Raw genomic sequence first — 11,660 nt, 5'->3', positions numbered from 1 at the left:
GAAATAAAGTGAATTAATTAATTGTTTAACTGCCGTAGACATTAAACCCCTGTAAAACTAAAATTGCTTATGTGTAGTATTTCATAATCTTTGTAATCTATCTGCCTAGTCGCCAGAAAAATAAACATCAGTGTTCTGCAAGGAAATAAGTATTAAAGTACCTTTAGCCACCTGTAGGGGGCAGCAGCTCAGCTTTGCGTTACAAATCTGCTGTTAATTGAAGAACTGACTGCACCTGCGCGCGCACTCCTCGCCATCTTTGAATTTCGGAAGAGGGGGTAGAGAAGCGGTGCGTCTAAGCGGTTGCTGTTCCAGCATTTTCCGCGGAGTAAGTGGAATTTACGCTTCTTTAAACGGAGAACCATGGCAAACCGGAACATGTCACAAGGGCGCGTGTTCGCCATGAATTCTCCGCAGTCGGCGAGACGCGGGACAGACTCCCCGGTGGCGGAGCAGCAGAGGCCGGCAAGCAAACACAGTCCAGCCCCGCCGCCTCAACACTCCCCCGCGGAAGAGCCGGCAGAAGCAGCGGATGCGGAGGGGAGCGGCAAAAGCCATTCAGAAATGACTTTTGACATCTCGAGCTTCAGGAAGCCGGGGGAGAAGAGTTTCACCCAGCGCTCGCGCCTCTTTGTGGGCAGCCTGCCGCAGGATATTTCGGAAGAGGACTTCAAAAACATGTTTGCAAAATATGGAAACATTGGCGAGATGTTCATCAACAGAGAGCGAGGCTTTGGCTTCATCCGTCTGGTACGCAGACTTATAAGTAGAAAAAAGAACTTAATTTTACACCGAAATGACGTTTATTTTGCTATAAGCAGCTTTAGCAAAGAATGATGTCCATGAACGCACCATTAAGGCGCAGGCGCACTTCGGTGGAACAGAGCGAAACAATTTTCGGCACATTTTAAGGCTTGTTTTGACATAAAGTTGCATCTAATTTCTGCAGTCCTTATGGTCATATCTCTATATTTCCATTTTTAATATTAACACGCACGAAAATGTTTTGTCTTTGACATAAAGTTGCCACAAAAAAACAAGTACTGTCAAAATGTGATGCTAATTCAATAGAATAAAACTTTATTGATTCCACAAAGGGGTGAGTAGCTAATATATCCGTATTTTCGCACGTTTTAGCACAAAAGTGCATATTGAACATTAAAAAATAAGCTATTTAGGATTGATTCAACATCATAAAATTCAAATGTTTTTTTTTTTATACATTTGTTTTTCTTTTTACAAGAAAACTGATACATTTTTTAATAAGCTTTTAAGGAAAATTGCAAATCTAATTTTGTGATGACTTTCTTTTTTAATAAAAACAATAGAAATGTGATTATATAGATTAAAATGTATTTAAATTGAATCAGAAATCATCAGTGTTTTTATGAATTAACTCTTTTGTGCTAACAGGAAACATTGTGGCCCTTTGTTTCTCAAATGATTGCGGGCCCTTGATGCTAGGTGACTTGTTTTCTAGGAAACCCGCACGCTAGCAGAGATCGCTAAAGCTGAGTTGGACGGCACAGTTTTAAATAATCGACAGCTGAAGATCCGCTTCGCGACTCACGGTGCGGCGCTCACCGTCCGCAATCTGCTGCCGACGGTGACCAATGAACTGCTGGAGCAGGTGGAGTGATGGGATTTCCCCAAACGGATTCTCGATGAAATAACCCCTCCGTACAGCGCTGACAGAAATGTCGTCTCTCTGCAGGCCTTTTCCCAGTTCGGTCCAGTCGAGCGAGCCATCGTAGTGACGGACGATCGCGGTCGTCCCACCGGGAAAGGGATTGTGGAATTTGGGAACAAGGTGGTGGCTCGGAAGGCTCTGGAGCGCTGCAGCGAGGGAGCTCTGCTGCTGACCACGTGCGTAAAGAAATTCTGCTTTTCTTTTCAACCCGACGTCTCCTGACCCACCCACCCGGTCCTTCTGTTTGCAGAACTCCGTGTCCCGTCATCGTCGAGCCTCTGGAGCACTTGGATGATGAAGACGGGCTGCCGGAAAAACTACTGCAGAAAACTCCAAAGTACCACAAGTGAGTCTGGCAGCTACGTTTTACCCACATTTAGGCGTAAAAGAAGCAGTAAAGAAGCAGTGAACACTTTGACGCTTCTCTTTCAGGGAGCGAGAGCAGCCGCCGCGCTTCGCCCAGCCCGGCACCTTCGAGTTTGAGTACTCGTCCCGCTGGAAAGCTCTGGACGAGATGGAGAAGCAGCAAAGGGAGCAGGTGGACAGAAACATCAAGGAGGCCAAAGAGAAGCTGGAGGCGGAGCTGGAATCAGCCAGGCATGAACACCAGCTCATGTTGATGCGACAGGGTAGGCCTCATGTCCGACTTCGATCAGGAAACGGTCACCAGCGCAGACCCTCACCCTGATTTGAACCGTCGTTTCCCACTTCAGATCTGATGAGGCGTCAGGAGGAGCTGAGGAGGCTGGAGGAGCTCCGGAACCAGGAGCTGCAGAGAAGGAAACAGATCGAGATGAGGTTCGGCTTTTGCTGCTTCTGAGCGTACAGACGGGGATTTCAATCCAAAGTTGTCTACACTGAAACTTTTTCCTCCTTTAGGCATGAGGAGGAGAGGAGGAGGAGAGAGGAGGAGATGATGAAGCACAGGGAGCAGGACGTCTTTAAGCCAAACTACATAGAAAACGTGAGTATGAGTGAAAACTGTAGCTGTTTATCCAGAAAAGGCTTTGATCTCTGCTTTCTGTATCAGGAAAAACTGCCAACATTTTCTTCATTTTATCAACTTTTTTTTACTGTTTTGGTTTTCCATTTCTTTAAGCTCAACTGTCGTTCTTTACATCCAGCTCTCATTATCACGACTAAAGACTTAAGAATTAATATTAAACATTTTCTTAACCTTCTGATTGTGCAAAGAAATATAAATGTTCTTCTTTTTCAATTATAATTTAATTATAATATATATTGATAATTAATTACACCCTAATTGCTTCATAGACGATTAAATAATCCATGATTGTTCTGAAGACGAAACATTTTCTGGCTGCACTTTTCTAAACTGAACGACTCTTTTGAACAGCTGTGATTCCTAAAAATATTACATTTCTCCATGACCGAACAAATCTGTTCTTTTTTATTTAAATAAAAATAAATTACAAATTTGTTTGTTGTTAAATGGATTTCTTCTTCTTTTGATTTAAAAAAATAAAAGTATATTTGCATGTTCATGAACAGATTAACATCCAGTACAACAAACTTGAATAAAGGGACAGTTCTGGATCTGTACTGTGATATAAACCCTCAGAACTGCTTGAAGCACACACAAACACACACACGCACGCACACGCACACACACACACACACAAACACACACACACGCACACTTCCGACCAAAAACACACAAACTGTCTGTAAAGCGGTTTTGTGTCTGTTGCTGTCAAGATTCAGACTACATTTATTGGTATCGACCAAAACCAAATGAGGTTTCTCTGCTTCTTCTTCCTTCAGGAGAATTGGTTTTTAAAATGTTTTTTTTTTTAATTTAATAAATATCAGACTTTTTGCTGATGTCCAATTTGTGGATTTTTCCTTACAACCAATATTGGAGGATACAGAAAACGGAAAAGGTAATTTGTTGAAGGAAAAAAAAGTCAAAACAACAAAAAAAAACCCCATCAACTTAAGGTTTTACCCAGAAAAATAAAAAACAAAAATAAGAATATATTTAAGTTGAAACTAAAAAGGAATCAGGTTTTGAATTCACTTTAATTCAGTTCAGGAAGTCTATTTTTTTGAGTTGCTGATGCGTTCAAGGACATTATGTTCAAACTGTGTCAGCAGAAATGACATATCATAGATGTCAGAGTTATAAGCTCTATTGGGATTTAAAAGATTTGAGTTTATTTATTTATTTAGTTTCTTATTCTTTTGTGCAATGTGTGTGAGGTGAACTGTCTGTAAAACATTTTAAAATTGGATTTGGTCTCATTTTAATTACAATTTATGTTCGTTAATATTTTAGTTAATATTCTCAATAGTTTATCTTTTTGTTCAGTTATTTTTTTTAATTATATTCATTTGTTCTTGTGTCTCAATAATCCCATAAATTTAGTCCATTTTCATGAACAAAATATACACATTTCAGAGTTATTGTTAATTATTTTGTTCAAAGCTGCTCATCTACATCTCCTCTCATTTCTACAGTCTCTGGATTTTTTTATGGTTTTTTTTTAAGCAGGAAACGGCAGAACCTGGTGTGTTTGCAGGTTTCCCACATTGACCGCAGTTCTCTTGTGTTTTATCATTAACCCCTCCCTGATGAAAATCTGTTCTATGAAAGCTGACTGCTGGTTTGTCTTTAGCGGTGAAAAGCTGTTTTTCTTCCAGAGGGAACAGGAAATGAGAGTGGGGGAGCTGGGCCCTCGTGGAGCTGTTAATATAGGAGGTACGGCTGTCATTCTAAAGGGAAATCTTTATTTGTGTGTGTGTGTGTGTGGGGGGGGTACGTCTTTTGTAGTGTAAAGCGATCAATGAAGACAGAGAATAACAGGAAATATTTAGGACGAATTTATAGGCGTTTTGAAATGAAACTTTTTGTTCCTTTTTAACCTAATCAGTGAAAGGTGTCCAACTTCAGTTTTTGTTTTTCAGGTTTTTATTCATGTCAGTTGATGGATGTGGGGGGGCGGGGACTAAGTCATACATAACTCATTCGGGCTTAAAAACCTCTTTTGGATATTAAAACGATCACCCAGGATTGCACATCATCTTATTGACAAACGTGTATTTAGTAGTATAGTTCACTGTATTTGTTTTACATCTTTGATCCTCAATGTTTTCCTTTAAATGACCTCAAATCGTTTTTTTTCCCTCGTCTAAAATCTGATTGAACTGTCATTTCTTGAGCATCTTAAATCCCGTGATTTTCGCTGCATTACCAAATCCCACCACAAGATGGCAGCAAAGCTGCTTCCTTCTAATGTCCCCTGAAGATGCCAGGATTTGGTTTCATTTGGTTTCTTCTCTTTTTCTCAATAAACTTTGCTCGTACAGTTTTGAACATGGAAGAGTTTTCTCCCTTTTCTAAAGGAAGCATCTGGATCAGACTGTAGGAGTTCACTAAATGTTAGAGCAGGAAGACATGACCTTGTCGTAAATCAGCTCCATGATTGATGGATGTGGCTACAGTTTAGAGTTATAGCTGTTCTGTTCTATGCATGTCATGATAGTCTTAAGCCTTTCAGAGTAAACCATATCCATTTATACCAGGGTCTGGGTGAATTCTCGATTCTGATTGGCTGCTGGGATAAGTGCTATACCACAGTGATAACCGCACACCTTAAAAAAGAAGTTCCGGTCACATAGCTTAAATGTCTGTATCACTGCGCCGGCTACTTGAGCTTCATCATCTGGACAAAAACAAGCGGTAAGAGGGGAACTTTCTCTCTGAACTGATGCTTTATTCAGCCCATCATGACGACCAGCATATATATATCGCTTTCCTTTGCCGCTGCACTCCAGGTCCGCAGCGGCTAAGGGGCGTCATGTAACGGTAACATGACAACGTGCTACATCAAATAGTCCGCCTTTTGCGAAAAAAGCGATCCAAACCGAAAAAGTTACAAGAGTAGAGTACTTAAAAACTGGCTGAATATTTATTTTTTTAAGTGACCATGGCCTACGAAGTGTGCATCATCAGAATTATCGCACTTTGCAGAAGCAACCGTCCGACGCAGAGGACTGTTCAGGCTTCCACGGCGTGTGTTGATTTCTGATAATGCAGACCTCGACGGCTATTAACCCTTACGTATAATATTTTAACTTTGGTACAATAAAAAACCCTTTTTTTGGTTGTAAATATTAGTTATTGCCCTGAGTTCTTTTCCAACCCAGAAGTAAGATGACTTGATCTCTGAGGCTCCGCCTTTCGCTCCGTGTGGGTGCCGCCCATTTCATGACGTCATCCATGTGTCTAACAAACTTTTGCAAAGATGGATGTGCTTAAAAACATGAGTGATTAGGTGAACCGCTAGCTCCATGGAGAAAGTGGGCGTGTGTGTTAGCCTGGGGGCGGAGCTGGCAGCGCAGACTCTTCCTGGAAGGGGCGGTCCCTCACTTTGTGATGTCACAATAAGACAACCCGCTGGTTTTTGTGGATTGGGAGGGGCTGGTGCTCAGAGAGCATTCATGAATGGATCAATATATCCATTTGGGGGTTCTTTTTGTGAGGAATGAACATTATTTTACACTTAAAAGCTCATCCCAATGATTTTGCATGATGTGGAGCCTTTGAATGTGCCGGGCCAGAACTTTAGCCCGTTTGTTTCCTTGAAGGTGATGTGCAATCTTTTCTTTTTCTCCATCTTCTTCCCCCTCTTTCCTTTCCATTTAAACTTAAGGCTACTTTCTTAATTTTTTCTTAAGTGTATTTATTTTTAAATATAAGTATATACGCCATTTAAATAACACGAAGAGGAAACTTGACTAAAATCTGGGTATTTTTAGGACAAAGCTATTTCACAGCAAATGTCGTATATACATTTGATTTCTTTTCTTACAAATTAAGCAGCCTTCATGGATGCATAGATCTGTTGTTTAAATTTATTTATTTATATGTATATAAATATTGGAATGAATGTTGAGTATAAAAGGTGGAAATGAATCAAAAGATAAAATTTCTGTCTACTTCTGAGCCTTATTTATGTTTATTCTGCTAAAATCCACTTTTTTCCACTCTGTAATAACTATTGCTTTTCTTAGTTTATGTTAAAAGATGGAAGAATATTTCATCTATTTAGACATTTTGGTTCAAGCCCTTTTTTTTTTTATCTTAACTGTACAGTTGTTACTCCAGATATAAAAAAAATTCTAAAAGCCTCTTAGGAAGATTTAAAAAATAAAACCTGTCCATCAGTTTCTTCTTTGAATTTTCCGATCCTGTCAAATTCTCACTGGGATCCATTGTTGATCTGTCAGAGAATGACGTAAAGTACATCCATTTATTTCAAAGGTGGTCTTTTAATTACAATTATGCTGGGGGTTTTTTAGCCTTCCCCCCCCTTCCCCTTGAACGAGAACTCGGTGCGGATGGCTAAGTGGCCCCGCCCGGCGTATCTTCCAGAAATATGATCCGTTTCAAACTGCATTTTTTCCTCTGCTCCTGATTCTCAACGATTTGAATAAAGGAAAACTCAGAAGTCTTTGTCCTCCATCGTCAGAAAAATCCTCAGTGGGTCTTTAATGAACGTGGTGAACGCAGCGTCTAGCTGCTGAGTGACCTTGCGTTGTCCTGCGTGTAGATGGCTATAACCCCGCCTCCTCGGGGCCCGCTGGTAACCAGGGTCCGATGATGGGCATGAGTGGAAGGGGAGCCGCCGTTGGCGCGGAGGGGACGGCAAATATGGGGACGCCGCTGATGTCAGAGAACGGACCCATGGTAATGTATCTGGGAGGATTTGAAAGGGCTCTTCAGGAAATGGTTGGAGGTCGCTGGCGGTGACGGTGACTAACGGTCCTGTTCCCTTCTCTCCCTTTGTCTCGGTGGTTCACCTCTTTCTCGTTTGCTCTGGGACGGCGACACCCGGAACCAAACCGGAACCCAAATGTTCTTGATCTTGCGACGATCCGCTGCTTTCCAAAACCCCTTTTATCCTTTACCCACAAACCATCTCTCCCGCTCGAACCTCAGAGGAGTGACCGGTACCCACAGGGCGGAGCGGCCGCCGGCCGGCCGGAGGTGGAGTCTCCAAAGCAGCACCAGCAGCCTCTGAGCTCTCAGGTCGGACCGTCCACTGGATTCGGGAGGGGCGGCCCCGCGGCAGGTCTCTTTGACGGCCCCAACAGCAAACGCCGCAGATACTAACGGTTCCCGCCGTTGGGACTTTGCTCCACTCCGCCAGAAGCCCCTCCTTCTTTTGCTCTACAACAACCCACCAAGTCCAGAAGTCGCATCTACTGAAACAAAAATGCGACCTTGAGTCTTCGGAAGGTGGCGTTTGTTTTTAAAATGACTGTTTGACAGAAACGGTTGTTATAATTTTGCTAAAAAAATGTGACTTTAAAGGGACGGACTACCGCTTGTGATGGTTTTTTTGTTCTTTCTTTCTTTCAACTGACTCTTATTTTGAAAAAATGTCAGAACTGAAATACGGAGGATGTTACGAAACTGTTCAAATATTCAGGAAACACTACTTAAGCTTTCAAGAAACCTGTGAAACGAAAACCTGCAGCGGCTCTTAGCGCATCTATTTTCTGAAGCTACAAGCTGAAGCAGCTGTGTGAAAAGTCTTCGTCCTCATAAGCGCAGCTGACATTCCAGGTAACTGATCTACCTGCAGTTTAAAAAAAAAAAGTTTTTTAAGTATTTGACCTCATCTCTAACCCTTGAAACATAAAAACGTGTGTAACTCTTCTTTGGTCCTTTGTTTGACTGTGACCCCTCCATACCCGACCTTTCCTCTGTGTGTTGTGACAGATATTTAGTGAACGTCTCTGTAGCTTCTTCTATTAAAACAAACATTGGAAGCGTTTTTCTTTGCTTTACAAGTTAGGAAAACATGAACTTGAAACATTTACTTCATGCTCTTGAAGTCGTGCTTGACGGATCCGGTGGGTTTGATGTGTAAATGTGTAAACTGATGTGTTGGAAGCCACTCCCACGCTTTTTTTGTATGGAAGAACAGTTTGGTTTTAATAAAATATGGTCGTGTGTGAACTGTGCATGCTAAAAACAAAACAAAAATACAATCCACTTTCTTTAGATTCATTTTGCTTTAAACTTTTGTTTTCATTTAAATAACCTTTTTTTGTTGTCGTAAATCTTTTAAAGACATGTCATTTTGAAAGTTTTGTTTTTATCAGATTCATTCATTCACTCAGGAACATCTTAAACATTTTTAAATAGTCTTTTTACCTTTATTGTTCTGATTTATAATGCATTTTTAATCTCTGGTTTGATCAGTAAATAGAAGCTGGTCACTTCCTGGTTGAGACCCTTTCAAAATCAATTAGATTTGTTTTCCTTTTAGTTTGTGTGATAAGCTGTGAAATTTGTGTTTGGAATTTTAAATATTTGACACTAAATACTGCGAGGTTGTGTGAATTTCTATTCAATCATTTGGTTTATATTTTTATCAAATAGTAACTTGTATTTAATTTAATAACCTCCAGGACTTTTATGGGTTTGTGTTTTTGTTGACTTTTTTTTTTTTTAATATCCACGTTTTGTTTGTGAAACGCTTCATGAACAAACCTATGAGGGACATAAACACCTTTTAACCCACAATGCTTTACAATTTTCAGTTAATGAAAACTGCCAAGCATGGTGGTGGAGGGGTAGTGATATGGGCTTGTATTTGGACACATTGGAACAATTTTAAAATAGTCATAGAGTAGTTTGCTGAATTTACTGCCCATTGTGGAATAATAAAGAATTTTTCTAAGTTCTTTATTACAAGTCACAGCGAAAGAAGTAAAAGCTTTTAAGGTCTTAATGATTTAAAAAAACAAGATCGTCATAATTTTTTAAAATAAAATATCGTTACATTTAGAGAAAGTATTTAAAAACAAAGTTCTGTCACTTTGTTGAAATGTTATATTTATTTCAAAAAAGGTTTTATTTGAAAAGCTTAAAAAAGAAAAGGCCAGCTTCAGTCATCTGAACCATAAAGATGACATATTTTACACGTTTACCTGTACTTTTACTTTTGTGATCTCTATTACTTCTGCCCTTCAAAATAAAATACAGTTTTTAACACTGAATGGGACCAATATATCTGCATTTTTGTGGCTCATCAGGAAGTGTTGCTGGATGATCAGGTGCAGCAGGAACACCAGCAGACGGCGGTCTTCCCTGTGATGACATCATCCACTGATGTCCCCTCAGAGACCGTTGAAGGGTTGCCAGAAGTTTGCAACATCGACTTTTTCAGCAATATTCCAGTTTTCTGAGCTTGAAGGCTTTATTGTCTGTTAGTTAGAATCAGATATGTTGAAAGTCACAAAGGCAGATTCTAGACCTGTTCATATAGCTGACACGGTGGTGTAGTGGTTAGCACGCTTAACATCTAATGGAGAAGGTCCTGGGTCAAATCCCAGCTGGTTTTATTGCATGTTGTCTCCTCCCACACAACAAGTTGTCCATCGTTCAGATTCCACTGTTAAAGAATGGAGGAGTCTGTATTGGCCCATTCCAAGAGGGGGAGGGCCATGTTGTTCCCTGTCTCCTGCAAAGGCACCATTGGTGGTGCAAAGGCACCCCTGACCTTGCAGCTCTTTGTGAGGGAGTCCTTAACATCTGAGCTGGGTGGACTGGATCCCCCTAGGAGCTGGCAGGGTCCCTTTTTTTTGGGCATACCAGGGCACCAACCCGGGTATTTTTCCTAGTTGCTCAGCAACTGGAGCCTGATCCTCAGGCTCACCGTCGCCTGTGTTTGCCTCCCCAGTCGGGTGGGAGCTCAGGACTTCCAGGGGGTGACGTGCCATCTGGACACCTGTGTAGGTCTAGTGCGGTCGTGGGCCTGGAGCACCCTGGGGGGTGGGAAGGGCCTAGTTCAGATCTTGGCTGACATTGGTTTTGTCTGAAGAAGGTCTCACTGATCCAAAGATGAACTTTGTCTTCTATGTGTTCTCTCACCGTTGCAGTTAGTTACGTTCCTCCTTTTTAACCTGCAGAAAGCTTTCATTTGCTTTGTTGGTCACAGATTATATCACAACTCTTTGATCTGTTGGCCATTGGTGTAACGTTATGCGTGATCTGGCGCTTTCATGGAATTATTTGGATTAAATGAAGAAACCTCTGGTGTGGTTTGCTTCTTGTAAGAAGTAAAGAGCGTTTCATGTTGCAGATGTTTGACCTTCACCTCCAACTGCAGATGAGCTGGTGAGCACCTGAGCGAGGCATTATGGGAAAACCGAGAGGCGATCTCTTTCTGAGCCTGGTGACCTTCCAGCAGCTACTCCTACAGTCGGCCCCTTTCCAGGTCTGGAATCTCTTCGATCCAACATGGCAACCATGGTGCCTCCCTCCTCCTCCTCGCTGATGGACGTCCGGCTGAGGTTCAGGTCGTGTGAAGAACCAGGGCCGGACACAGTTCTGGTTTCTGCTCGGCTCAAACGGCGTCATCACGGCTATGACTCACCTTCACGACCTGCGCCAGAAGACGAAGAGCTAGAATGACTTAAAGGTAGAAGGTTTTCTTCCAGGCCGTTCCACAGCTGAGACTCACAGTGATGGATTCTTGGAGGATCAGAAACTAAAAGCAGTTCTGATCAAAATCATGATGTCACCCAGTAGTTGAAGTGAGAACGCAGAATGTTGTTGTCTATATCTGCCAATCTAGTGAGCAGTAGGGTTTTTGGCAGAGACTTATGGGAAATTTCCAGGGCTCTAGTAGATTGGAGCTCCTCCCCTTTTATGGCACTAAACAGTGAGTGAACTCAGACACACTTTTTGGAATTCAAGCACACAGTGTCAGTGAAAGGATTGAAACCCACAACCAAGCATCCCAGAACAGCAGTAGTGTTCCTCACAGCTCCATGACTGCATCCATTCAATCTCATTTAGCCAGTTTGGTTCTAAAGTTTCTACAAAACTGCAGATTTCAATGAGACACAAATAAAAATGAGGAATTTCTCTCATTCAAAACTGAACTAAAGGAGGATTTCAATGACATTTTCCTCAGAAGAGTTGATC

The 11,660-nt window shown here is 41.5% G+C and overlaps 1 protein-coding gene across 2 annotated transcripts; it reads left to right on the top strand.

Moving 5' to 3' along the window:
- The first annotated feature begins 233 nt into the window (after positions 1 to 233).
- LOC101167184 (paraspeckle component 1) lies at positions 234 to 11,458 on the top strand. Of its 2 annotated transcripts, XM_004066570.3 has the most exons (10): positions 234 to 750; positions 1,481 to 1,630; positions 1,715 to 1,866; positions 1,941 to 2,036; positions 2,123 to 2,319; positions 2,404 to 2,488; positions 2,570 to 2,654; positions 4,355 to 4,412; positions 7,267 to 7,403; positions 7,656 to 9,727. In XM_004066570.3, exons 1-10 carry the CDS (start codon positions 364 to 366, stop codon positions 7,827 to 7,829), a joined length of 1,521 nt encoding a protein of 506 aa, XP_004066618.1. In that variant the 5' UTR covers positions 234 to 363; the 3' UTR covers positions 7,830 to 9,727. The 2 variants fall into 2 exon arrangements, with proteins under 2 accessions (XP_004066618.1, XP_020566028.1); XM_020710369.2 differs by lacking the exons at positions 4,355 to 4,412; positions 7,267 to 7,403; positions 7,656 to 9,727 and adding an exon at positions 10,813 to 11,458.
- The last annotated feature ends 202 nt before the right edge of the window (positions 11,459 to 11,660 follow it).

This window comes from Oryzias latipes, chromosome 2 (assembly GCF_002234675.1).
Source record: "Oryzias latipes chromosome 2, ASM223467v1".
Taxonomy (NCBI): domain Eukaryota; kingdom Metazoa; phylum Chordata; class Actinopteri; order Beloniformes; family Adrianichthyidae; genus Oryzias; species Oryzias latipes.
Note: the sequence above shows the minus strand (reverse complement) of the source record. Positions and strands in the feature narration are given on the sequence as shown.